The 27,799-nt window shown below is 41.0% G+C and overlaps 2 protein-coding genes across 2 annotated transcripts; one reads left to right on the top strand and one right to left on the bottom strand.

Annotated features, from left to right (window-relative positions):
* The first annotated feature begins 935 nt into the window (after positions 1-935).
* Positions 936-17,558, top strand: tmem184a (transmembrane protein 184a). Its single transcript, XM_068578750.1, has 9 exons — positions 936-1,308; positions 1,583-1,804; positions 5,443-5,608; positions 6,458-6,548; positions 7,630-7,705; positions 11,602-11,693; positions 13,113-13,282; positions 13,363-13,560; positions 15,523-17,558. Exons 2-9 carry the CDS (start codon positions 1,583-1,585, stop codon positions 15,750-15,752), a joined length of 1,245 nt encoding a protein of 414 aa, XP_068434851.1. The 5' UTR covers positions 936-1,308; the 3' UTR covers positions 15,753-17,558.
* mafk (v-maf avian musculoaponeurotic fibrosarcoma oncogene homolog K) lies at positions 17,185-27,799 on the bottom strand. The gene is made up of 3 exons (XM_068578751.1): positions 27,694-27,799; positions 21,492-21,570; positions 17,185-21,401 (listed from the first exon to the last, which is right to left on the bottom strand). Exons 2-3 carry the CDS (start codon positions 21,534-21,536, stop codon positions 20,958-20,960), a joined length of 489 nt encoding a protein of 162 aa, XP_068434852.1. The 5' UTR covers positions 21,537-21,570; positions 27,694-27,799; the 3' UTR covers positions 17,185-20,957.

Genomic DNA, 27,799 nt, shown 5'->3' with positions numbered 1-27,799 from the left:
TTTTAAAATGTGTCTTTTTTTCTGTCTTCTTGGCCCCAGTGAAGATTATTTTAGGTTTTGCACTGGACAAATGTTCCCATCAAACTGTAAAAGTGGGCCATGCCTTGTCCAATCTTTGTAATCTGCTATATTTTGTAATCACATCTGTTTAACACTGGGTGAAATGAAATTTTAAATTATTTTTAACACTTTTTTTGCATTCCGCATTGCACTCTGTAGTTGCGTTGATTTATTGCAGATCATGTTGAAATAAACGAGCAAAGATAACTATTATTTAAGACCCATCGGCTGAGATGACAATTGATTTAGCATCATTAGAAGTGTGTAAAATGTAATAGATGAATGGATTTGTAATGTGCAAGAGTCATTTGACATTGTATATGTGTGATTGATTATGATATATGGGTTGCGATAAGGGCTTTGACTTTGTAACGTTAATTTTATGACTCACTTATTCTTGAAACATCAAACTAGTAAAACATGGATATACAGTCTAACCTGCATACATATGGCAATTATCACGCTTATATTCCATATTTGATAGTGTCAGAGAGGTGTTCATTCAACTTTATGCTTAATTTTCTATTATTCATAAGTTGGTAGTAATGAAAATATTAGATATGGAATATGTTAATCACACTTAGTCTCACTAGCTTTGGCTACAGCGTAATCTTTTTGGTTGTGTTGACAAAAGTACAACGTACAAATACATTAAGTTAACAATAGCAACGCATACAGAACAGATATGTGAGGCAACACACGTACATATTCTATAATTTTCCAGAAGTGTGTTACTTTTTTGTCGTGAAGGCTGGCTGATTCGTAATCCGTTCCAGATATAGGCAACGTGATGACGACACACGTAGAGCTGCGGACACGTGACCCGTTTACCTGCGCGCAACCTGTTGATCTCTGCTGCGTCTCCGACTCGCCGCTCCAAGAAACAATTCAAAACCTCGTCGTATACTTTAAAAGTCAGTCTTTTTCCACGCGTTTCTCACAGGAAACGCTTCAAGCTACGACACAACTGTCGAGTTTTTTTTTCGTTTGAGGTTTTTTGTTTGAGACTTTACTCGCCGAGTTTGTGGACTTCTATCTCAGCCAGGCACCTGTTTCAAACAAGGAAGTCCAGGCTGGTTGAACCCGTCGTAGATAATGTCGACAGGGCGTCTGTAAATGGCAGTGAATTAGGTCGGTTGTCTATTCCGAAAGGCGAGTTTATTCCCCATGTTGATCCTATAATTGCGTTCTGGACCGTAGCCTGCCATCTAAACGGGATAAAGCTGCTTCCTCCCCCTCCGAGACAAGGTAAGCTGTTAGTTGACTGCAAAGAAAATATATCAAGACAAAGATGAAGATAAAGTATTCCAACCTTTCACCTCCATCTACAGTGATTATGTATTTACTTTGTAAAACAACAATACAATATAGTTTTCGTGTTCACAGCAGAGAACACAATTTCACTGAAACCCATGTCACCTGTAATGCTACATTCACGCAGTATAAGTCTCACACTGCCTGACTAGTTGTGTGTGTGTGTGTGTGTGTGTGTGTGTGTGTGTTTTCCCCTGATCTGTTTCAGATGAACATTTCTTTAGAGGACATGGATTCATCAGCCGAGAACGGTTCTATTGTTCACCTTGATGCACCAATCCTCCCGGACAAGTCTGACGTCTTCAACGTGACCATTATTCAAACAAGCAACGGGTCCCTCATACAAGACCATATTTTCCTAAATACAGTGGCTGCTCAGGCCCTCTCAGGGATATTTGTCTGGTCCGCCTTGCTCATGACATGCCACCAGGTGAGTTTGTTCCGTTTCACAAAAGCCATCGACAATAACATTTCCAACGCTTGGAGGGAAATCCCTGCACCACATAACACCAATGATTAAATAGTCTCCAGCCTCAAAGCGTTGCACTCTCAGTCGTGTAAATGTAATCACAGATGGTTGCAAGATGACACATTGCACCTCCCTTGCCGTAGGACAAAAAAACATTCTTATATCCACAAAGGATTATTACCCTGCAGCACAGTGTTGTGAGTTCAGTGTCTCAGCCTCACACCGCTTATTTTCATACTCACCCTGGCGTTGTGTCTGATCTCGTCTGACAGTATTCCAGGCAGGTATTGCTCTTTCTACTTTGTGCTTGCACTGCTTCGCCACATAGTGTGAATGTTTTGTTCAGTTTATAGTTGACTATGCGATTTAAAATGGATGAAAATCCTTTAGCTGATTAAAGGACAATAAATACACAGCAAGCGCTTTGTATTTTGGATCAGGAAGAATGCATTACTCTTGTGAGGTTAAGTTACCCACTGTGCGCAGATGATAGCTTATCATTATGGGTTTATCATTGGTAGAACGCAGTAGGGTGCTGTGTATTATCAGCAGGGAAATCAATTGATATTGAGATAACATTTACAGCGTTGTAAAGGCTTAGGGTCTTGTCTTGTTCGCTGTGGTTTTAATGGCGTACAGCTGTTATAGTTCACAGTTTTAGTCGATGATTGTATAATCCTGGAATTGAGCATGAATCAATCACAAGTCTGGATCATATTTATTATCAACACTACACAGACATAACTGTCTGTATTTTAGTGTGATTAATAAAAGAGTTGTTATTGTTTTGGTACCTTTTTTCTACAAAGCATAAACATGTTGCTTCCTGTGAGCAGCATGAAAACAATCTGCGTTTAGGGATTTGTGACTCAATATCCAGCAAATTGGTTTCTATCGTTTTTAATATAGTACTGGTTTGGCCAAACACTTGCCACGAGACATTTTAATTGAACAAATAAATAGCGAGTGTACCACAGGGAGACTGGAGCAGGTTTGCAACAGGCATCGCTTCGGACACGAGGAGAATAAAATGATCTGCAGAACTAGTGTTGCAATGCTGGTGGTGTTTCATCTGACTTGGCTCTAGAGGATTGCTATAGACTCCTAAACTCACATTCTGAATACTAAACAAGGAAAGACAATGACCTTAGATCCTCTTTGCTGTAAAGTCGCCAATGCTTTTCGGGCTGGAGTGTGGCTCATTTGTCTTGGTGGGCTTATTGGTCCCTCTGAAACTCGAAGCATTCGGGATTAAGAGCAACAGACTACTCTTATGCTGCGTCATGTCTTCGCATTTAGATGCAATATGTACAATCACTTCTGTTCAAGCTGTATAGGTGTTTAAAACGCAGATGCAGAAATACATCTGAGCTTGACTTGAAGCCATTATTCAGCATAGCACTATGCATTACTGTCAGGTCAGCTGTATGGAGGCAGGAAGGGTGTCTTCGGTCTTTCTGGCTTTTCAGGTAGATTGAGGACATTAGTCTCCCGTCTGCTTCACTCCACATGTAGAGATGGCCAAATGCATCACACCCCCGTCCTCCCAGTAATCAGGCTTTTAATGTGCAGTCTCTAATGGGCATTTAATCAAGCTGAATGCATCAAGCAGAGTGAGACTCTGGATGTTGTTTAGTTTGCTTCAGCAAATGAAGGTTTTTAGAAGTAAAAATGTTCACACCCACGATGGTTGATTTTTTTCTTCTTTTTTTTTTTTTAATCAAAATGGCACAAAATATGTTGAAGATTTTTTTCTCCATTAATTGAGTCGAAGTGCTTCAATGCTCAATAAATCATACTTCTAATAGTACAAATAAATTTTATGAGCAATCCATTATTAGAATAGTTGCTATTCTGTCAATATACTAAACAGTTAATTCACTAATTGTTTCAGCAATGTGTTGAATTTTCTTAACTTTCTGAAGTTAACTAATGGGTCGTAAGCATCTTGGTTTGCTGAGAAACTTTTAGTTGGTTAGCGATTTACATATATGTTTTTTTAAATGGCCTCGTTTTAAAGAATGAGTCATCAGTCGTTATTTGAAAATGATTGCACGCGTCTGTGGCATCACAATAATATTCCCTAATACGTTTTGGTCTGCAATAAGCGCTACATTTAAATCTGAAGAGGGACATTGATGAAACTATTTCATAGGTTTTCGTATTAAATATGCAAATTGCTTGGTTGAAGAGATTCTATGAGCATTAGTCATGTCTGAATTCAGTTATGCAAGGGTGAATTAGATGAACTGTATTGAAGTATTTCTAATATTGTCGATGGATCAGGGGTGTAAACCCTTCTTCAGCTTCGTGTTGCAACAGCTTTGTTTTTGATTTGTTAACATTGATGACAACAGCCAACCTGCAGCTATCTGCTAGCATTACCTAAGAGGGTGCAGTTTAACTGTAAAACACATCACTCGCTGCAGACATACAGATTAAGTGCTGGATTTGCTTGAGATCAGAATGGATAAGGAAACACTTGTCTCATCATTACAGTTACCAGTTGGGACATTTCAGGAATTAAAAAATGTAATTTATCATATGAATGTTGCTCATGTGGGTAAAACTGTTACCGTGTGTTTGTTATGCCATCACTAAAGACTAAAGGTGGAATGGTCTGAAGGGTTAGCAAAATTTGAAGTGAAGTATGACGCAGTCTAAAGTATTTTAACATTTTGGTAAACTATTTTCATGATACACATTAGGAATGTTTCAAACACTTCTGTATTACACTGTAAAGCATCTCTAATGCTATGAATTTCAAGCATCTTGAGAAATACAACTTGTGCATTAGCATAATTGTTTTCAATCAGTTCCACAGTGACATATTCAAACATTCAAAGCACCAAATCATTTACCATGCATATGCTGCTGACGGCATGAGGATAAAAGCTACCTGTCGGGCGCAACCCGCACACATTATGTGCATTATTCCACATTACGTATGAATCCTGACAGCCCAACTGAAAATCAAGCCTTGTGTATAAAACTAAAGGTCACTAAAAATAATATTAGTCCCATTGTCTGACATATACTGTCAATAAATGTTGTCCGCTGCACCATATCACCTTTATGGAGGCCATATGGGAGTTTTGCTTGCGTGTGTGTGTGTTTTAAAAAGTAAAGGTTAAGACCTTTTATCAGCTCAGTGAACTTTACTGATCATATTGTCTGCTTCTGTATCTGAAGTTATAGCTGTACAATAGAAGGTGTGGCCAATAGGTATGACGCTGGAACGTTTTTGGCATCATTAAAACGAGAGATGAGTGATCTCTTTGTTTCATAGTGACAGACCGCACAAAGAAGTCTGTACAAGATCAAATGTAGCTATCGATAATGTCATTGAGTTAAGGAGCCTTTTTAATTGTTTTACATATGCTCTCTGGTTTTTGATGTATCACGTTGCTTTTGCGTCAAAGCTGTAGGAAAACATTGATAGCAACAGTATGTAATTGTCTTTTTAAATTTCATACATCACAATCAGAAATTAAGTTTCCTAGTTTAATCCATAACTCGTATCATGAGTCTTGTCAGTAAATTCACATTTTTCTTGTTCACTAATGTTTTTCCAATTTTTTTTTTTCATGTATTTGCAGATCTATACACACCTTCGGTCCTACTCTGTCCCCAATGAGCAGCGCTACATCATCCGCATCCTGTTTATCGTGCCAGTTTATGCCTTTGATTCTTGGCTCAGCCTGCTCTTCATCAGCAACGACCAGTACTATGTCTACTTTGATTCTGTCCGGGACTGCTACGAAGGTACGGATCACAAGTATCACTCTCCTTGCATTTTCTAAATGGTTGACAAGGCACTGACCAAACTAGTTTCACATACCAGTCATTGTTCTCATGTGGTCCTCGTGGCGGTGTTACGTTTCTAGGAGGAGTTGGGAACATCCTTTTTTTGTGCACTAGTTGTTTCACTTGCAAATGAGAAGAAAAAAAAGTACAAGTCTTTTCTTAAGGTGATTGTATTGTATTTGTAATTCTACAGTGATTTTCAATATTCAAATGATATAAACGCTGTTCTGTACATTCAGGTACCTTTTGCACATTGCAACTGTCATTGTTTATGTGTTATGTATGTTTTCAGACCAATGTACTTCACCATTGGCAAAGGTGAATCATATGCAAAATGGATTACATGTAATATGAGAACGGGGGAAGTAGGAAATACATTATTCAGGAGATTAGTTTCTAGTTTGCAGGCCAATTTCGTGGCTGATTGATAAGTGCAGCGCATCAGAAAGCATTAAGACTAGAATACCAGAGAGCGGCTGCGGCTAAAACATAATGAACCTTCTCTTGACTGGACACCATCGGCATTAGCTTCATTTAATCCCTCTTTAAATAGCAACAAAGGATTAGGAAGGAATTTCCAAGACACAGAACCCTTGGAAGCTTCTTAATGTAAGGACTGAAACTGTTATTGTTCCAAAAAGTAGGACTAATTATTTTTTTTATCATGTGAACGTTTTCTCCTCTAAAATTAGTTGACCTTTTTCAAAAGAAGTTATACTTGTAGGCGACGAGATATTATTCCACAGTTTAAAAACCCAGGCCGTGGTTCATGGGTTTTACAAAGTAACTCTTCTCTTTCTGTTGCAGCGTTTGTCATTTACAATTTCCTGAGCCTGTCCTTTGAGTATCTGGGAGGAGAGAGTGGAATCATGTCAGAGATCCGGGGGAAGACCATACAGTGAGTGCTCTCGTTCAGATTCATACATTCACACACCGGCTTGGTCTCGTACCGGCTTGAAGATTTAAAAACTTTTTTTTTTAAATGATAAATAAAACCTTCATTTGTAGCTCGACTTAGATAAACTGCGATATGGTTTTGTCCTCCATGTTTACGATCACAAAAAGTGCAAGGTGCATCTCCGCGCCCTTGAACTAGCATTTGATGTGAACAACACAGTGAAAGGGCAATAAACAAATATGTTCTTAATCTGTGAATCTTATCCTTTATCTCAGCGCTTTCGACCAGCCTCAGACGGGCTGCGTTCGATGGCTGACTCAGCCAGAGCGCAGCAGCTGTTTTGCATGTTCTGAAGACATTATAGACGCTAATGTTGAGCCCTGATGAATGGTGGCATCGCTCAGCACCGTCCACTACGTTCTACATCTTGTTACAGAAAGAAATCACTGCACTGCCTTGCTGTTACACACCCTTTAAGATGTCCACAGACATCAAATGCTGTAGTACTGTAGTGTGTTAAATATGCATATAGCTTGATATAACTCCCAGTTGGGATTTGATCATGTCGGCACAATATAACAATATATATGAACAATATAGTCTGAGTTTGTGGCGTTTCCTTTGGCAACTGTCAGTGGCAATCTTTGAATATGTTCCTAAAAATATTAGTCAACGCAGGTCTTTGCTAGATGTTCTGACTGAAGCTGTATTTAACAGAAAACTAGATAAAGCAGTTATAACAATTATTTCCGTTATATATTGATCTGTTAAATATTTACTTAATTAAATAAGTTGTTGCTTTGTCTATAACTCAACAGTGTCCCTCCATAGTTTCCTATGAAAAAATATTAAAACAATTAATCAATTTCTATTTGATTCATTGAGGAAACAAAAAATAAAGGAATTCAAGCGAGACAGTTTTTATTGTGTGGTGTTGCTGCAAAGTACGTGTGTGGGATTTGATCATGTAGGCACAATATAACAATATATAGGAACTACATACTTTAACTCGCTTCTGTTATCTGACGCTAATTGTTTCAGTGTTGACTTGATGGCGCATCATTTCCTGTTGCCTTCACAGGTCAAGTTGTCTGTACGGTACCTGCTGCCTCTCTGGAATGAGCTACTCCATCGGCTTCTTAAGATTCTGCAAACAGGTGAGCCTCATCCTCTTTGTCTCCGCACAAGAGGCGCTCCTTTTGACGACTGAAATAAATGTACGCCCCCTGAAAATGAGCACATGTCAAATTGTCTTGGAAGAAAACATGATACTGTACATTATCATTCTGCCCAGATCTCCAGACTGCTTAAAAATGACAGCTTTTATAATTGGCTGTGTGCGTTTCAGAGGATAACATCCACTAGTGGGGTAAAAAAACAACTGAGGCCAGGTGAAAGCAGCTTGATAATAAACACAGAGCGATGATGTGAGCTGTCTGAGCAGTGCTCCCTCCCAGTGTCTTGGGATGCTGCACGATCTACTAGCATAACGCTGATTAAAAGAAAAGTGGAACTGAGAGTTATGTTTTCAAAACAAAATATAAGGTGAAATTAACTTCATTTTCTTCAGAAGCGAAAAGTGATCAACAATCAGTGTATCAGTATTTTTAAAAAGGAAAACACAACACGCTCTGGTGACATATCTGAAACTAATTTTAGTTAAAGGATGTTTCATTGTGTGAGGACAATTTTTAATAAAAGAGTATTATACATTGTAGAATAAAAGCCCCGTGAGTTTTGTTTGAGTTTGCTGGTTGTCAGTGCAGTGAAAGTGTTGGCCTCAACCAAGGGCTTAGCACTGATTTATTCTGCTTTTAAAATAGGTCAACCTCATTAACATTCATGAACAGCAAATTTCTGAAATCAATATATTGAACACTTTAGATTATTAAATGCTGTTTTGCAGGTCGACTTCCAGGAAGGGAGTGGCTAACTGGATTCAAAGTAGTGATAAACTGCTGTCCGACTTATTTATTTGTTATTTCAACTCCAAAACTCGATGATATTGATCACATAGTGTTTGTCTTTAAAAAAAAACTTCAAGTTGAAATGTATGCAACAGCTCATCAAAGTCAAGTAGGAAAAACTATAGTGGACAGGCAGAGCCCACGATCTGAATGGCCTTGATCCATTTTGTGGGTCGGCGTAAAAACATTTAAATTCTTTGCACTTCTTCGGGAAGCTTCGGTGTTTGCTTAGATGATGGGCGAACAAAGTATTCACTGATATGGAAAAGCAACCTAAACTAATTGTGCATCTGAGAAATAAGGTTGGAGGATAAGCTGCTGTTTCATCCAAAGTATTTTTTTTTTAGGTTTCAGTTTAAGTCTTTATCATATTGTAAGACACTTTAAGGTCTTATTTCCCTAAAACCTGCGCCAAATTCTGCATCCCAGGGATTTGTTGTGCTTTGTTGTGCAAGGTTCCTTGCGACTGCTTCGGGCTAGACCAGGATTTACGACAGGGCACTTAATTTAATAATCTTTATATGTAATCACTTAGTGAAGGTGTTTTTGTTGATATATTTTTTTGCAAGATCAAATTTAAATATCCCTTTTTAACCTTTTGTAGATCACATCTCTGGTAATAACGTGCAATACTGGGACTTTAAAGAGAAGAGCATCAGCCAGAATACACAAGCAGTTGATGTAGCAAATGAAACTAATTTGACATCAGACAGAAGTTTTATCAGAGAGAGTTACACAGCAGGAAGTAAAGATGCAAGGGTGGACAGCAGCACAGATGAGGAGGATGACAATAAAAATATTGACCTTATGGGCAGATGCATAACTTTGTAAATTAAACTCTTGAATCACTTTCAAAGAATCATCTGTGAGTGTCTGTATTGTAATACGGTACCCAATCTACAAAGTAGAGGGGTTTTGCTGTTTAATGGGACTCGGGAGAAATTTTAAAGCGGTTCTGTGGATAGTTGCCACCAGCGCAATGAGCTCTGATGTGGTACAAAAAAAATATAATGAAAAGAAAACGCTTTGGGTCATTTCAAGCTGTGACTTCTCTGAGGAATGATTTAGTATTGTAATGGGAAACGCCGGCAGGCTGCGCTCCTAATCAAAGTAGAATCTGGTGAATATAACAGACGTATGCACGTCAACCTAAATTCACAAAACCTTTTGATGCATCAGTTTTAAGGCTAGCTATTATTAAGTATGTACTTTAAGCATATAATTAATGAACACATATTATTAATTTGTATTGTGCAGTTTACACTGACACTACCATGCAGCTTAGTGTTAAAGCACATTACTAGATTTGTATAGAGACTGTGGGCACTTATTGACTAAATTAGTTTGAAGCAGAAATGGTGGTTGGCTTTAAATCTACTAGTATTATGAACATGCATTGTGTTTGGAATATTAAGCATGTCAGGAAGTATCGTGCAGAATGATTTGCTTTGAAGCTTTTAGTACTGACAGATTTAGCTTTTCCCTATGCCGCTTCTAGTGCCAGCCTGTCACTTAATATTTTCAAAGCAAATCAGTTATTTAAAATGATTATTGATGTCATTTTGTCAAGCCCACGACCGACTTAGACTGGCCGCTCAAAAAAGCTTCCCTCTGGCTAATCAAGTCGAACACTCCTGGTTTGTTGCTTTCAAGTGTCGCGACGGGGATGGGAGTTTGGAGCAACCTCTGTCAAATCGGTTGGTTCAGGCTTCAATACACCACACAGAGGACACCTGTCCTCCAGTCTTGTACTGCATGCCGGTCTACTATCGCCTGCAAAACATCCTCTCTCCCCATATCAGCATGAAGACGTCAGTATTGGATGGTTTGCTTTCTAGGACGACAACTTTATCTACAAATGTATTTTATAATTACCTTTTTTTTTAATTAAGGGCATTTAAATCTTTTAAATATATGTTTGACATGAGGAAGTGTGCTCATTTGCTTACTTGCTGGTAATTAGATGAAACTATAGAAACACATCTGTCCTTTTTAAATGTAAAGCTGAAGCCAGTTATTTTCATTTTAATTGAATCTTTATTCAATCAGCCAGTCTCATTGAGACGGAATCATTCATAAGAACACAACAAGCAAAACGGAAACAACACAACTACATAATGAGTAAGGAATTAAAAACTGTTTAAAGAATGATGTGAAACGTCAGTTAATAAAGCTTTGACGGACTTGAGACCGAGTTTAAGGGCAGTTTGCGGTTACTTCCATTTAAAAAGTGCTGAGTACTGAAACCCAGTTCTGCCAACATGAGTGCATACATGAGTGATCTCTAAGGTTAAGTGACTACTGGATCGTGTGCTGAAGTCATAAGATTTAAATGAGAAAAGGGAGGCGAGGAACAGAAGAGTTTTATGAATGAATAACAAGAGATGGTTATTTGTTTATTGGCTGTAAGATGCTTCCAACAGAATACAGACAACAATGATGAGTCTGAAATGTGTAGTTTGGGATAAAGCGTAATAAACTTTGATACGCAGGCTTTAACAGCTGAAGTTGAGATGGGGCGCCATGATAAAAACATAATGGTTGTGCTAAGTTAGCTTTGCACAAAAACGGGAGGAAATGACCGGCCTGTCACCGTCCAAAATCCACCTTCAAGCACTTCTAAAGCTGTGCCAGGAGGTGCCAGGGTGGCTTGCCCTTTTTAATTACAAGGTTGGTAGTTTGATCCCCGGCTTCCCCTGTCCGCATGAGGTGTCCTTTTAGCAAGACACTGCACCCAAACTGCTTACCGTGCGCTTTACAGCCACTCACGGTTTCAAATGCTTCGTATGCAAAGGTTGAACAGCATTATATCTTATTTGAGTGCACTGTACTAAAAATGTAAGCTTGAAAATAAGACTTTTTCTTTGCCAAGAAATAGTCCAATATATACATGCCCATAAAACATTTTTGACAAGATATATAACCTTTTAATGAGCGAGTTTGCTTGTTGGCAGTGAGCAGTTACAGATCTCTTTCAGGTTATAAGACGTGCAAACAGACGCTGACGTTCTCCTTCATCTTCCTACTCCATCGTGGTGTCCTTGCTTGTTTGGGTGTCTCTTTCTGAATTGCAATGTGTTCTCCAGGCGACTCTCCAGTTCTGCGTTGTCAAACCCATCATGGCAGTCATCACCATCATCCTGCAGGCCTTTGGCAAATATCACGATGGAGATTTTAAGTGAGCAGCACCTCTCATTTCATTTTATTTCATTCTGTATGTATCTCACGCATCCTATGCCGTTGCCAGCAGGCTTGTGTGCCGCTTATGTGCACATGGAAATAATTTGCAAAAATGGAGATAATTGTATCACCTCTTCACAGTTGGCGTGATGAAGATGTTTAGAATTAAAGGGTTTAATTTCAGGCAGAAAGTGCTAGGATCAAACTTTCCTGTGGGAGTGTACAGGTACTTTACTGCAGGTTGTCCCAGTTGTGTCAGACATAATCACATCCTTCTGGCTGTTGTTGGGATTGTAAAAAGTAATTCAAGGGGTTTTAATATATGGACTAACGCAACTATATTTCTTTATAAGTTTTCCCCAGATGTTGTAAGTGTCTTGAAATGAAGACACTTAATTCTTATTGTATGTTGCACTCAGTAAAGCACAATATTATAAAGGAAGATGGATTGTTTAATTTCATGCCTTTACTTTGAATGTGATACAAAGACGAAGGCAAATTGCAGCCTGACAAACATCATTTTAGTGTATTTGCAGTCGTACCAGATGAGACTGTGAGGGTCCCAAAAGAATATGGAGAGGGTAATACATCAATAAAAGTGTCTTTAGCGTGTAATCAAAAGCTATAAAATCTGCAGCCCATAAACCGCCCGACAGTTTTTCAGGTGCTCTTCTCCGCCTCTCGGCTCAGTGTCTCTTTCTGAAGATTCAGCTGTGACGACGCTTGTTTCTGAACTACTGAGAAGGAGCGCAGGGTTCAACAAGGGGCTTGCAGCAGACGTTTCCAATCAGCTTTATATCATTATCCTCTTACCGTCGAGCTAAAAGATAGACATGATTAAATTCTTCCTGCTTATTTCTCCATATACTTCAACAGCAAAATTAGCAGGCATAAATAACTTGTCTTATTTCATGTCTTTCTTTAAGCCCTGTAGCAAGACCATGATTATTCACCGATTGTTTACTTATACGCTTTCAGCCAACCATGCACTCTATGGATAGGAGTAATTAGTGTAGTCACAGCTGAGGCTTCAGAGAAGCTCCCTGGAATGCAAAGAGGGGAGAAAGGCTGCATGACAATGAAATATAGACAAGTCTGCCTGTTTATCAAATGCATCCTGGAATAAGAAGGATGCGTACAAGCTGGATTTAATATATTCTTCAAGTTAGAGGATAAAAGGGCTGTACTTCCAGCTTCTCTGACGATATGGCTGAAAAATGTCATTTAAGCTGCCAGTACTTTTTCATTCAGCTCAAAGTAATAAATGGATCAAAAACATGAATAAATCGTGGCTGTCAAAAATGTATGGAATGTGCTGTACGCTGGCTTGTCATACGATCGCAGACGGGAACGTTTCACGGTTGTAAATTCACCAAATTTGTAATCTTGTGACTTTCCCCGCTCTGTTTCTGTGCAGCATAAATGGAGGATACCTGTACATCACCATCGTCTACAACTTCTCAGTCGGCCTGGCTCTCTACGCGCTCTTCCTCTTCTTCTTCGCAACCAGTGACCTGCTCAGGCCGTTCGAACCGGTGCTGAAATTCCTCACAATCAAATCGGTCATCTTCTTATCGTTCTGGCAAGGTGAGTTCCCGCATGCGCTCTTTCCGTATCCGGACATAAAAGTACACATTCCTGATCAAAATGTCGCTGCGTTTTGTTAGGAATGGTCCTCGCCATTCTGGAGCGTACCGGCGTCATACCCAACGCGCTCTTCATCGACGGACATGAGGTCGGCGCCGGCACCGTGGCTGCGGGCTGGCAGAACTTTATCACCTGCATTGAAATGTTCTTCGCTGCTATCGCCCTCCGATACGCCTTCAGCTGCACCGTCTACCAGGAGAAAAAGAATGACGTGCCAGGTAAGCGTTGTGGTCTGTGCTTTGTCATCCCTTTGCCTGCCTCCCTCCCCCACAGAATATGGACTGACACTCACTGTGTGAGCAACAGTAATTACATTCCTCTGTGCCTTTTGGCGGCCAGTTAGTCCAGTCAGACTGACTTTTTAAAGTGAGATTTCACGTTCGAGCCCTCCATTTCAACGGATACTCCACCTGAATATCCACATGGTTCCAAATCAGTATGAATGACTTGCTGTCATAATCAGTGTGTGGGGTCAGGTTGGAAGTTGGCAGGGGCTTTCATCAGCCTGAGGGCGCACATTGGATCTCACGCTGCAATATTCTCTTCAATATCCTTTTTTAAAATTTTCTATTCATTTTCTGTCAAGAGAAGAAACAGGAAGTCGACGCCTGATTCAACAAATGTTCTTAACCGTCCAAATAATATACTTTTACCTTCTTACCCGGGTGTGCTGAATGATATTTGGTCATAAATTGGGGGCGTGTGGCCTATGTTTATTATGATCATGGGTAATGCTCCCTAAACACTATATAAATGCAGGTTAAAACGACAAAAATTGGAGAAATGCCACCAAAAGAAAGCATCCAGTACTGCTCTTACGGATGATTCAAATATATAGTAAGTACGAACAAATTGTGGATGCAAGCAAAAATATAAAGCCACTTGTCCTTGTGCTTCCTGCGTGAGGCTCGTTGTTACTTATGACTCAGAGGACAGTTGCCAGTAAAACAACGAAGAGGAAGATGAAAAGAGATTGAAACGCCACTGTACAGTAACGGAGAGGGAGGGAGCGGCACCCTTTGACATCAGTGCTGCTCGCTAGAAAAAGACAAATGGAAGCCATGAGGAAAGCCTTCCGCACTGGTGTTAATCTTTTTTTTTTTGCTGTGGGAAACCCTGTGTCTCCTTGAGCTGCAAGCAGCAGTTATGGAGGTGATCATGGAAATGTTTCTGTAGCTACTCGGTTATATTTTTTATCAAGATGAAGATTAAAAAAGGATAGACTTATTGTTATCAGAATAATAGTAATGGTTCTCCAAAAAAAAAAAAAAAGTATGTTGTATTGCTTCTTGCATCTAGTCCCCCACTGCAACTGCACTTTGTGACACTACCATTAACACTGAACTTCGGCTGGTGCACACCCCCCTTCAGGTGTTGATGTGTGTGACTTCAGATATTGCCAGACCTCCGGTTTACCCTTCCTGTGCTTCAGCCCTTTGTGGACCGGCAGTAAAGAGAAACTCGACAGACCGTGTCTAACTGCCCTGGACACCCATCTACCCACCCTCCTCCCATGCCCTTCTCGTAGCCACCTCCATAAGCCGATCTAGCCGGCACTGCCAGTGAACCTGAAACAAAAGGCTGTGGATGTTCCCCCACTCCTTTTTTCTATTTTTTTCTCCCATTGAACACCCTTTTAGTTCTGGGCAAAACTCAACCTGGGTCCCAGCAGGGGGCCAAGGGACCATCAGTGAGGACAATGCCTGTGACTGAATTGTGTTCGGGCTATTTATAAAATGCAGACAGTGAAAATGATGAAAGAAACGCATGATACCTAATTATTAGTTTCATTTAACCAATCAAATATTACAGTTATAATGTTGCACAAAGGTTAGTTTATAATCCCAATTAAAGAAAAAAGGTAAATGATCGACAACATTAATTTGACAAGCCATTAAGTAATTTATGACGCAAAAACATTGGAATATTTGCTGTATTATAATTTTTTATGACATGGCTCGTTTTTTTTATCTACACCTCTATATCAGCACCTGTAAAAAAAAATCCAATTAATGCGTTTTATTGTATTTCTTTGATTTGTTGAAAACCAAGTTGTTGTTTTTTATCTTGGAAAAGCTCCAAGGTAACTCCAGGAAGTAACGAGCTATTCTTTTAAAGCTGTAACATCAGTCACATGCATGATGATCGCATAACCTCCTTTGTTTCCTATGTTCCTACAGAAAACCACCCTCCTATGCACAGCATCTCCAGCGGTCTGAAGGAAACCATAAACCCAGGAGACATGGTGCAGGATGCGATCCACAACTTCTCCCCGGCCTACCAGCAGTACACACAGCAGTCCACACAGGAGGTGGTCCAGCCCAGCGCTAATGGAAAAGTGGCCGCAGGCACCAAGAGCGCCCGCAAGTCTGACAAAATCATGCTGATCACCTCTGATGATGAATTATAGCCCCTTTTTTTTTTCCTCCAGCAAGATCCAGGTGTTTGGGTCCTTGCCACCCATATCTCCGACCCCCTGGGGAAACAGCTGTATCGCACATTGCACAGAGCTGGATCGAATCCAGGTGTTTAATTTTCACTATCCTAGTATTTAAGATAGACTGCTGGCTTCTGTCCTGTTGTAATGAATAAATTAACCACCAAGAGGAGGAAGAAATGAATAGTACTTTTTTAAAATTGATAGCTCAATGACCGGCGAACTCACCCGTCTTCATCTCGGCAGTAATAATCTCAGGAAGATGACATGTCACCTTCACGGTATTGGAGACATCTGGAGCTATGCAATTTTTTTTTATTTTTTTTAAATCAAGCCGCTGGATGTTCAGCGTCGTCCCTGATCCTGTTTCGTTCATTGTGTCGGTGCTCGTTCTCTGGCCGTCTGAAGTGCGTTCCCTCTGATTCATGTCAGTTTCAAAGAGGAAATGATTAATATGTGACTCCAGGAGGGAAGCGGGGGAAGCCAGCGATGGCTGGGAATGACACTTTATGGACAGTCTCTCGCATCTGCTCATTTGAAGTATGTGCTGAGCATTCCTCTGCATGGTTTCCTGACAAGTGGAAAGATTTGTTCAGAGGCACATTCGTTTTGGAGCAGGCACTTCAAACTGCAGACTCCAGCTCTGCGCAATCCTTTGTATTTACCGTAGCATGGACAAATTGGATAAACCTGTCTCCTCCCAAAGTGGGATTTCCATTCTTCTCATTAATTTTCCCAGCATGCTAAAGAGTTTATTTCAGTGCAACCACACAGCCCTTCAACAGACGCTAACCTCTAGCTTCCGCATTATTGTGAAAGTGTTTTGTTTGACGTGTTCACATCACTGTTCGTGTTACAATTCCATGTTCCAGGGATTATAAAATATACACCAAATTTCATTGGGTTAAATTGTGGTAAATCACATGTTCAGTTTATTTAAGAATAACTTTGTTTGGATTAGGAATTTGGGGGAAAAAATGTTATTAATGTGTTTTAGTTTGGGCATATTCAGACAAAAACAAATATTCTGTGGCGGAAAAGTAACGCAACAAGAGACTTTGTGGGTTCTCATCCAGCGTTGTTGTTTTAGAAATGCTCTCTGTCTTTATGACACGTTTGAGACGTATAGCTTTCCTAGTACATTATTGGAGACCGCTTTTATTTTCATATCTTGTGCCAATTATAGCTGTCTTTCTGGGAAAGCGGAAATCAATTGAGTTGGGTACAAAGATATTATTGACTTTTGTGTCTTAGTTCTATTTTTGTTTGTGTAACTTGAACCAATTTGAATCTGCACTTCTAGATGAGGAGAAAAGCTTTATTTGAAGGTAGAAAAACTCAGACTCTTTCTAGGAATAATTTACCATTCTTTAAATCAGAGTAGAAACAAATAGACTTTATTTGTACATGAGGGTAGTCATTGAGAAAACATGTAAATAAATGAATGTAAAATAAAAAATAATTTAGGTGTTTTTAATAAAATTACACAATTCAATGAAATAAATATAAAATATATATGAGCAGAGTATTGACTTTGTTATGGGTACATACTCAGTTTATGCTGCCTTTATTACTGTCCTCGTTTGGCCTCAACATGTTGAGACCAGAACAAGGAAGTCCATGAACATCTGAAATACAAACTTAACATAGAAACCACTTTTGTTAAACTAACATTTCATGTTGTTTTTACCCACAACTCTATTTTACATGCGCCACTGCTTCTATTACGGAGCTTCTTCTCAATTTATAGTTGAAACCGTTTTAATCTAGAGTCCTAAAACTGACTTTTTTACATGTCTAAAGTTAAATACTGTAGCTTGTTGGACTGGCGAAGCTTGTGTGCGACATCATATTTAATCAAAGATATGTTTTATGGACAGATTTTTAAATTAAAACCTTGAATACGTAGTCAAGCTGCACAATGAACCTCATTTCCATAAATGCATTGTTATGGTTCATAATTGTGTAAAATAACCACTGATGTCTTTAAACCGTTAACGAGCTGCAGTAGAAGGAAAAAGACTCATCCATGGTAGGTAATGTTTCTACTTCTCATATATTTTGTCAACATTTCTGTATAACACTTGGTAAAGTTATGTACACGTCTGCTTTTATTTCAGCAAAAAAAAGTGGCTTGAAGAAAATGTACATTTTTAAAATATTTGCTTGTGGTGAGATAGCCGAAGAGCAACTAGTGATAGAGAGCTTGAGTAGACCTGTGCTGGGTCACACTGTATGAAGGATCAACAACACATAACTTGATTCACCTGGAGAGGTTTTGTCTTTTTAATATGGCCACTACGAAATGTATACTTCCTACAGTTTTATTTTTAAAATGTGCTGCCTAAAAGCATCAACCTTGGATCCGAATATGGTAACAAATGCCTAATTTTGCAGCATTTAGTTTTAAAACTTTACCACAAGAGGTCACTGTAACACTTCAAGCAGTATTGTCTCGTAACTTGACTTGTTTGAACATGTAATATCTATTATCTGAATAGATAATAGATATTTTCACATTCTTCGGACTCAATCTTGACACAAAGAAAAAAAAACTATAACTAATGCATACATGTATTCTTAAGGCCAAACTGAGAACTGAACATTGAATTAATATTAGGTACCAATCTGCTGTGTTGAATACTGAACATTTAAGATGAATATTTTCAATGTTTCAGGTCATTGATTTGCTCGTAATTGATTTGTAAGTAATGCATTTCCAGCTAGAGAAATTGTGTTGAATTTTTTTTTGCCTTTTTTAAATTGATTTTGCATAGTTTGTTTTGAAATCTCACATGACTACATTTAATGTGGTATTGTTTAAAACAATACGATAACATATTTACAAGTTATAAACGTGTTCTTTACTAACTATGAGAACCTGCCGTCAGAAGGTAATTTGTAGTTTTTTTAACAGTTAATTCTGCATTTACCTCTCGTCACGCCGACAACTAGACAAATAAGATAAGCATTATGAAAATAGTTTTGCAATTGTGAATACAACTTATTTAGAAAAAGGTCAGCGTCAACATGGATAGAATGATTACATAATCACACCACTCCCAGGATAGTCAGACATAAATATAGAATCTGTAATATATATATATTTTATACTGTATATGCATATAAAACTAAGTATCAGGAGAAGAACATAGGATGCACCGACGTAGAAACCAAGTGAAAATACAAAAAGTAAGAACACAGCATTGCCCCTGCTTCAAAATCCCAGCAGGTTGTACAGCAGCATCGTTCCCCCAACTGTTCTTTGCAGCTATGGAACAGCGGGGGAAAACTCATGTCCTCTTAGCCAAGAGAAAATCCTGACATGAACAATCTCTATTGACTTCACTCCAAACTAGGAATGGATCCTCAGTAAGAACTGATTGATTTCAAGTTAATTTCATATTCAGATATCTCAAAACGTACAACAGGAGGAAGGCGTTTACAGCGTTTCGTTGTGTGTAACATCACTGTTTCTAGAGATGGGCGTCAGGAGTTCTCTTGCAGAAGAGTGTGTCATGAAGCGAGGCCAATGGCTACTGTTTTCAGAGTCACCAACGCCAGCAGCAGCAGCACTTCTCGTGAGCCAGCAGTAGGAATGATTTCTATTTGGACGGAGTTCTCAATGAAAAGTGACAAAGGAGGCAGTGGGAGCTTTATCATTTTCGGTTGTCTGTAATATACAGGAAGAAAGTTTGAATTGCATTTCACTTGTAAGGACCACTCGTTATTACTATATCCAATATGGATTACCTACCACAGAGCGGCGTGTGAAGGAAAAGACGCACAGTAAGTGCTGCGGCATACGTATCAGAGCATACCGTCACCGGGTACATTAGGCTCGACCTTGCAGTAGGTGGTCACACCATGTTTTTATCATCATGCAATAAAGCCCAGCTATGACGTCAGAAATGCAAAAAATGGCCTATTCTAGGAATTGGTTGTCTTTCTTTTATACTGCATCTTAACAGTTCCTTTTAAGTGCTCTACAACGATGGAAGCAGGGCCATGTCGAGTCTTCTGAATCCAAATAAATGCTCATTCATCTCTTTCTAATTCTACTTTTCCCCAAATCTGCCTGCTTTAATCAAATGGCCGAGTATTCCCCTCTTTTGCGGTTTTAAAATACTCAAGCAGACGTTGGGACTACTTTCTTTCGCCAAAGGGCCACAAAGATACCAACAGGATGTCCGACCACCTCCGATGTCTGAAACAACACAGCTTACTGTACACAACACGCTTCAGCCCCTCTGACAAATCCAACGTTTTCAAGCGTTGCATGAATGAGCTCCAACGACAGCAAATGTAAGGTGAAAAAAAAGAGAGAAAAATGGCACAAACGGCCATTTTTTTTATAATACAACACAAGTCCAGCAAAGGCTTTGCATCTGAATTTGGCCAACCGATTTGAGTTTAAAACTTTTCAAAACTACCTCAAAACTCTTAAACTAGGCCGACGCAGACGACAGAAATATAAACAATAGCACATCACGAGTAGAGGGGCCTTGTTGAACGTTGGTCAGTCATCAAACTGCATAATGCAGTGCTCTCAAACGGGCCACAGAGCGCGCATGTGTAGGCAGGTTTCATCTCCAAATCAAACAGTACAACAGGTGATTTCACTGCTTAAGCCAACAGAGGAGAGGAGCTAATCAGTGGAAACATCTGGTGCGTTTGGCTGGCTCTTAAAAGGCATCTGTTTGGAGACAACTGGCAACTGGAGCTGTAAAGAGGTGTCCACCTGACCTCAAAGCTGGAACATTACATCCTCTTTGTGTTAAACGACATGCATACAAATCCATATTGATCACTTGTAGATCATTTTAAGGCAACAGCTTCAAAAGCTCAATTTACGTTGAGACCCTTGTGCGTGGAGGAAATATAATTTGGCATCGTCTTTACTGCCACATACGTACTACTCAACAAGTGTTATGCTTGATAGCAGGTTAATGCTGCCACATTAAGGCAAGACGGGGGAGTTTGCACAGTGCACAGACAATGTAGGTTGTGTAAGAGCGACAGAAGGAGAGAGACGGAGTCGTGAATGCAGCTTAACGTCACATAGAGCTTGCCCTCCCTCCACCAGTCTAACTACTGAGCGTCCTCTCGGTACAGGATGAGTTGGTTCGGGCTGGGTCAGAAGGACCGAAGCAGGAGGCGGCGGCGAGCCCGGTCCTGTCAACACTTGGAGAGAGTTGAGAACGAGGTCGGGCTGGAGTTGTTGTGGTTGGAGGACTTGACGATGGTGATGACGCTGGTGGTGGCCACCTTGCCCGGCGAGAGGGGCCCGCGGGTCACGGACCGGGCGAAACACTGCAGGGCCTCGTACTTGGCTCGCAGGGCGTCCAGCTCCAGCTTCATGCTGGCGTTCTCGCGGGCGAGCTTGTCCACCTCGTGCTGCAGCTCTGTCTTCTGTTTCTCCAGCTCCTCCTTCTGGGTGACGCGCTTGATGCGGCAGCTGGCGGCGTAGCCCCGGTTTTTCAGGGTCCGTCGCCGCTGCTTCAACTTGGCGACATCGTCCTTGGTCAGCCCACGCAGGTGCAGGTTGAGCTCCCGCACGGACATGGCCACCAACTCGTCGTCGCTGACCACCGGGGCATTCTCGCCCAGCTCCTTCTTGACCTGCAGGACATGACGAGAGGAAAGGGTGAAGAACAGCAGCACGTCTGAACGTTGACAACATCCACGTGTCTCACGCTCATCTCTCTTTACCTTTAAAGCGTTGCTCGTCTGAAAATTAGTCGTCATTCCCTGCATGCAGACAACTGGCCAGAATCTCACAGAAGACACACTGAGGAGTGAAAAGAAGAAATAATGAAATAAGTTAAAGTGAAACACAACACATTAGGTGATGGAAAGAAAAAAGGATTGTCATGATTGTACTTTTCAATCCACTATTCATTTGACAATTTAAACTATGAGTCACATTACAGATTAAGAATTTAACGACAAAACATATGATCGTTGTTTAAATATGATGTGCATAATGTAATTTAAAGGATCTCCCTTTTGACCAATTACATTAACATGTTCTATCATGTTTCTATCGAAAAAAAATACTAAATAACATAATATATCCTTCTAGATCACTGGCGGGGCAAAGCAGTTTTCATATTTTGAAGATTTCTGCTGAGAATACTTCTGTACTTTTACTTTGAAATATAAAATTGTAGTATTTGATGATGCTCATACTTGTACACATCTAGATACTGTAGTGTATGTTTCTTTCTCACATTGCAGATACAGACATAACACTGGCATTCCTCCCACAACATTCACTTTAAAGACATCTCACCATTCCAGGGTGACGTCATGCGTCAACATGTATGTTTGCGTGTTAGGGCCCCTGATGCCAGCAGAGGGCGGCATGAGCACATGGAACGAGCACCGAGAGCGTCTGCGTTCAGAGAGGAGAGGAGTAGAGCCCTGGCCATGTTCAGCAGACCAAACAAGCTCAGAATCAGACGACACAACTCTCGACACAACAATGCATCAAAGCTCTCTGGGAGCAGTTCTTAGAAAGAAAAACAAAAAAAACAACCTCTCTGCACTCGTTACAGGGAGGCACACGCTCTCCAGACTGCAGCCGTGGCCAAAAAAAAGCGAGCGCGCTGATCTGTGATCCTGTGAGAGGCACACATCCACCCTCCCAACCCCCCAACGCCCCCAAGGCTCCATTTCAGGGCCTGCAGACCGGCCTGACTACAAGTGCACTGTTCCATGCTCGACCGCTGCCATGGAAACGCCCTGCAAATGGGCGTGGGAGTGTGAGTCACATGGTCACGGAAAGGGTAAACAAGTCTCATTCATAACCGCGACGCAGCCTATTCATAGTACGAAGAAGAAGCTCCGGCGCGTCGATAACTAGAGAAGCATCAATCTGTCCCTCCGTCCTGCTCCCATCCCTGAAAATCCAGTTTAACGCACGCTGTTTATTTCCGCTTATCAGTATCTCTCGGTATCTGCAGCACTCTGCCTCCTCGTCGCACATTAAAACAAACCATCCGCATAACATTTACAGTTATGCTGAACTTTACAGGGCAGCATGTGGAACATTCCTGGAGATAGTGTCACAGGGAAATACTTTCCTTTATAGTCACCGGTGTATTTTCGCTGCGAGACAATGCAGTCTGTGGATTTAGGCCCGTGTCTCGCTGCTTGGATCCTCTTTCACTGGGCTTTCCTGAGCCGCTCCATGCCCTTATTTAACTCTGGCGGATATATTTAGCCCACAGTGCTGACACAAATTTCTGCCAGCTAAACAATTTAAGTAAGCAAGCGATAAGTGATACCTCAGTAAGAGGGCAAATCCTCTCAGATGTTCACTGCAGCTTTGAGAACATACTCTGGGTGTGGCTGCTGATTTGGGATTTTTTTTTAGCACAATTGTACATCCTTTTGTCTATGTTGCTATAAAGGACTTTGCAAATGTTGATTTACAGTTCATCAATGCATGAAATAGTGCAGTCGATACAAAAAAAACAACTTTCTAGCTCTATCTTTGATGCAACCTGGACATTAGTCATTGTTCTTATGATACTGTGTCTTAAATTGAACATTAAAACACTAAAAACTAGAGAGAAATATGTTAAACCCAGAGCCACATACTCATGTTTACACATTCAGAGAACATCTGCTCCTCTCTCTGGTGTATTTTATTGATCTTTGCGACCAAAGAAAGTATTTTAAAAAAAACACACGCAGCAAAAAAATTGCATAATTGACATTTCAGAAGCATTATAAAGATGAAGAACAACGAGTCGGCTCAAAGTGATTTAAGTGGCATTGCATCAGAGGGGGGTCCCCGGGTGTATTGAAGATCATGGAAAAGAGGTGCGGGGCCTCGCTCTCTTCATACAAGGGGGCCTCCGGCTTGAACCGAGGGGCCAGGTTGTTTCCCTGAAATTCTTGAAGCATGTGCTTATGTTTTTGCAACTCGCAGAGAGACAATGTTTTCCGGATCAAGCTCAAGCCAAAGTTTCCTCAGAGGGGGAAAAACAGCAATTATCTCACGCAGCCAAATCCGCCGTTTACGGGTTCAGATTTATTTTACAACAAATCATGGCTTCTCACTTTGGTCGAAAACAACTCGTATTAGCTTTTTCATACCGGTGAAGAAAAAGGAGTCTGGGAAAAATACCTCAAAAGGAAAAAAAGCCACAGATGGCGGCCAAAAGAACAAAACCACATTCCTGAGTGAACACACATGTGCAAACCCTCACATGCAACCCAGTGTTCACCGAAGAAGGAACATTCTGTCTGAAAATGTCCCGCGATGCACTCGGGCTGTACGGGGGGAGGAGTACGGACCACCCCGCTTGTAAAACAACGGCTGCAATATTCACACAATGTCTGGAATTCAGAAGCGTCTTCACATCTTTCACTTGCCCAAACAAATCAAAGGGAGCCTGCGTGCACACGTGTGGAAGTCAGGAGTGAGGGGTCTGTCTTTCATTTCACTTTCCTTCAAGAAAACATCGTCGAGATGGCTCTCTAATGGCGAGGAAGCCCAGAGAGCAGTATTCAGCCGCGGTGTTATCACAAGATTATGACAAAGTGTCTAAAGAAGAAGCAGATTAGAGCCTTGGGGTGACGCTCCTTAACTAACTGTTCATTACAAATGCCAAACACACATTTCATGGCTCTGGTTGTGAGTAAAGCATGTGTCTTATTTGATGTGGAAAACCCAAATGTTTTCTGGTCAACTCGCTACTTTGTTCTTTGGGTGTACACGTTGCTTTGAAGATGAACTGATCCTTTCAAGGCTATTTTTGAGAATGCCTAAAAAGAAATCTCAGGACCCAAAGACAGATTTTTACATGTGCACAAATCCACCCCAGCTCTTATTGAGCAAACTCGTGAAATAGTGCATGTATGAAATCTATGAGACAGTCAGATTAATACATCTATGCATCATCTGTTCACTGTTTATGAAGTCAGGCATCTGGTCAACTTCAAGGCTGCTCTTCAGTAACAGCAGGTGTGTGTGGTGCAGCCTCCTCCTCAAACAAACAGCATATCAAAGACCTATGTGCTCGTGCTGCAGTGATAAATGCAGAGTTGGCGTGTCTGGACTCTTTGTTTATCTTCTCTTTTTGTTTTAATTTGGGAGTAGGTTAAGCAAGGAGCAGACGTGTTGCTGCCCTTGACAGCCTGATACATTCCTCTCAGAAAGCTCTTGCTTTTCTTGCATTTTTTTTTCCTGAAGGGGCGGTGGAGAGATTTGCGCGGCGCTCTCGACTCTTTCTCCAGCGCAGCACATTTTGGTGGGATAATATGTGAAGGAAATGGAGAGCATAGCTGAGCAGTGAGTCATGCTGTTTACTGGTAAAAAGCGACGACCAGCGGCAGGGAATCACACCCCTCTCCATCTGACGTTTCCTGGAAAATCCCGTTGTTTCACTGGGAGGAAGGAAAAGTACAGGGGAACCTTGGAAATGGCTGGTAACTGCACTGTTGTGCGGAAAAGGGAGGAGAACTCACCGAATATCTGAGCAAGGATATTGTCCCAACCACGGACACCGATTCAAAGAAACGTCAAGAAAGAAGAACAAGAATGTCGCCGCCTCATGTGTGAATATCAGGAACATTATAGTCTTCCATTTCCAAATAAAAAGCATCACATGGCTCTTTTTTAACAAGATATATCATAATCAAAAGAAAGGTTCTTCAGGTAGAAATTCTGGTACGAATGAATAATAATCCAGAACCTTCCAGACTGCAGTGTCTCCTTCACAACACCGGTTTCGAGAGACAAGAAGTGACAGCAAAGCATTCATTGTGAACACTGTGAGTGCTCGTTTGTGTCGCTGCCAACGTGCAATTTGAGTCGCTGTGGAATCAGGAAGTTGCCAGTGGGGAAAAAGATCAACGGTGGAATCCGCAAGTCAGCCTCCAGTGAGAAGCAACAACAAGGCATTCCCCAACAACACATCATATCCCACCAAATGAAACGCATGAGTCACCCTGACACCCGCCACACCTCGGAGCACAACGAGGTGAAGGCGACGGGTTGAGCACCGGCACGCTGACGGGAAAAAGCCTGGATGCAGGTCCCTGTGGGTGGCAGGGTGAGCGGGCTCAGACCCCTGCATCACTGTCAGGGAGTCCCTTTGGACGGAGGCACAGCGGGCCTGTTCACATGTGCATCGCTTACTGCCTGCATACACTTTGTTTGGCAGGTTCAGCTGTGGATAAACTCACTGGATTCCAAAGTCAATAGTCAAGACTTGACATCTTTTTTTTTTTCTCCCCCTCAGTAAGAGGAGCTCAACAAATCATGGTGAGCGTGTTCCCTGAGTCACAGCATCGCAAACCACAGCTATGTCACTTTCACAACACTCCACCACAAACACAATATGCACTCTGCGTCGCTTTCATCCGTCACTGTAGAGAAATCTTATACGTCTGATGGCAATGACGCCGTATCCTGTGTTTTCAGAGGGGGGATTTACTCCCACATTGTGCCTCGTCACTGCCACGTGTGTGTGTGTGTGTGTGTGTGTATTGTGGTGATGAAGTGAGACGGGGCCTCTGTTTCTTCTTCATTCAAAGAAGACATCATCGCTCTGGTGATTGAACCACATGTTTAACCTCATGACAGAGGAAAGCAGCAGACACTGAAACACCAGAAACAACAGCATCACAAACGCCCCTCAGATAGAAATCTGTGGCCGGAAGTTAAACAAGTTAAAGACAAAAATGTTCCATGAATGAATCACAGTGGCCCTAAGAGGTAAAAGAAATACTCAGATTACAATTAAGCAAGTATTATGTCTGTGTTGTTACCAGATAAAGATGTGAAACAACTCCAGCTTTCAGGACATGTTTCCTTATCTTTACTCTCGTCATAAAGACTTTGTAAACACAGAGATAAGATCGTGATTTATGGGTGCTGCTCCTGCTGTTTACTGCTTGTTTCTCTCAGCCAGCCTCCCCGGTGGTCTTAACTTCCCATCGTGCCCTTTGTCCCACATGCCTAACATGCAGACCACGTGTTGTTTCCAAAGTCAAAAGGTATAGGCTGGGATGTTTTTGCATCCCAGCAGCCTGAATTAAATCCCGCGTAGGAATCAGCAAGAGAGGCAGAATTAAAGTGGACGACAGAGTTAGTTCTGTTTGATTAAACCAGGCAGGCGAGGAGTTTATTTCACTTCTAGTTTCCCTCAACAACAACACAATAAAAGCTCATTCGAGGGTCAGAAAGAAGGCTATAAATAACCAAACCCGCTTAAAAAATAATCTTACAACAACTATTTATACTGGCTCTGTGGCGCTGAGTGCTTTGTGACGTCATGACGTTAAGCAGGAGACCATTGTAACCCTCACGTTAACGTTACTTTAAATAGTGTGTGATGTGGATGTATAATGGTCTTGCCCCGTGTTCTGACATATTTAATAAAACGATTACTTGTTTTCATTTTTATAAAATTATGTCTTTCAGGATTTCACTAAATAAGACAATAAATCCACTGTGATTCTTTTTCTTTAAATATCAGGCAAAATAATTTACAAGAAAAAGTTTTTAAAAAAATAAATAAAGTAAAAGCAAAATAATGAATTCAAATATTCTTATTTTTGTAAACACTTTCTCTAGTTTTCCTTACTTTTTTGTCACGCGACTGATCCCAGCTCAGAGCCACTTTGTCGGGTCTTTGTGTTATGTTTCTCTAACACAACACGTGTCCGCGCGACTGAAACAATCCACAAAGTCAACGTCAACTTTCATAACGGGGATCAAAACGCATCCGACGTGACGAACAACGCGATCCTATCTGCACGCGCCGATATGCCACTGAGACAAACCTGCGCAATTCAAAACGGGATGTCAAAAAATATCTTCCCAGAAGAAGAAAAACACACACACATACACACACTCGGGCGCGCGCGCGCGCCTATACACGCACAGCCTCACCTCTGTGGACGCGGGTATTTGTGGATCCGTGGTGCGTAAAAAGTGGCGCAGGAGCTCCCCGGTCCAGGCGGCGCAGTCACTTGACGCAGTCTGCGTGGAGCGAGCA

The sequence above is a fragment of the Clinocottus analis genome, unplaced genomic scaffold (assembly GCF_023055335.1).
Source record: "Clinocottus analis isolate CAN_PGR_092001 unplaced genomic scaffold, fCliAna1.0.p SCAF_16, whole genome shotgun sequence".
NCBI lineage: Eukaryota > Metazoa > Chordata > Actinopteri > Perciformes > Cottidae > Clinocottus > Clinocottus analis.
This window is presented reverse-complemented; position numbering and strand designations above follow the sequence as displayed.

Excerpts from the sequence above, each read along its gene's own strand:
- mafk (XM_068578751.1), bottom strand. The coding sequence starts at position 21,536 with ATGCAGGGAATGACGACTAATTTTCAGACGAGCAACGCTTTAAAG. Across the intron at positions 21,402-21,491 it reads AGACGAGCAACGCTTTAAAG|GTCAAGAAGGAGCTGGGCGA; the intron begins GTAAAGAGAGAT and ends CATGTCCTGCAG.
- tmem184a (XM_068578750.1), top strand. The coding sequence starts at position 1,583 with ATGAACATTTCTTTAGAGGACATGGATTCATCAGCCGAGAACGGTTCT. Across the intron at positions 5,609-6,457 it reads TGTCCGGGACTGCTACGAAG|CGTTTGTCATTTACAATTTC; the intron begins GTACGGATCACA and ends TTTCTGTTGCAG. Across the intron at positions 6,549-7,629 it reads ATCCGGGGGAAGACCATACA|GTCAAGTTGTCTGTACGGTA; the intron begins GTGAGTGCTCTC and ends TTGCCTTCACAG.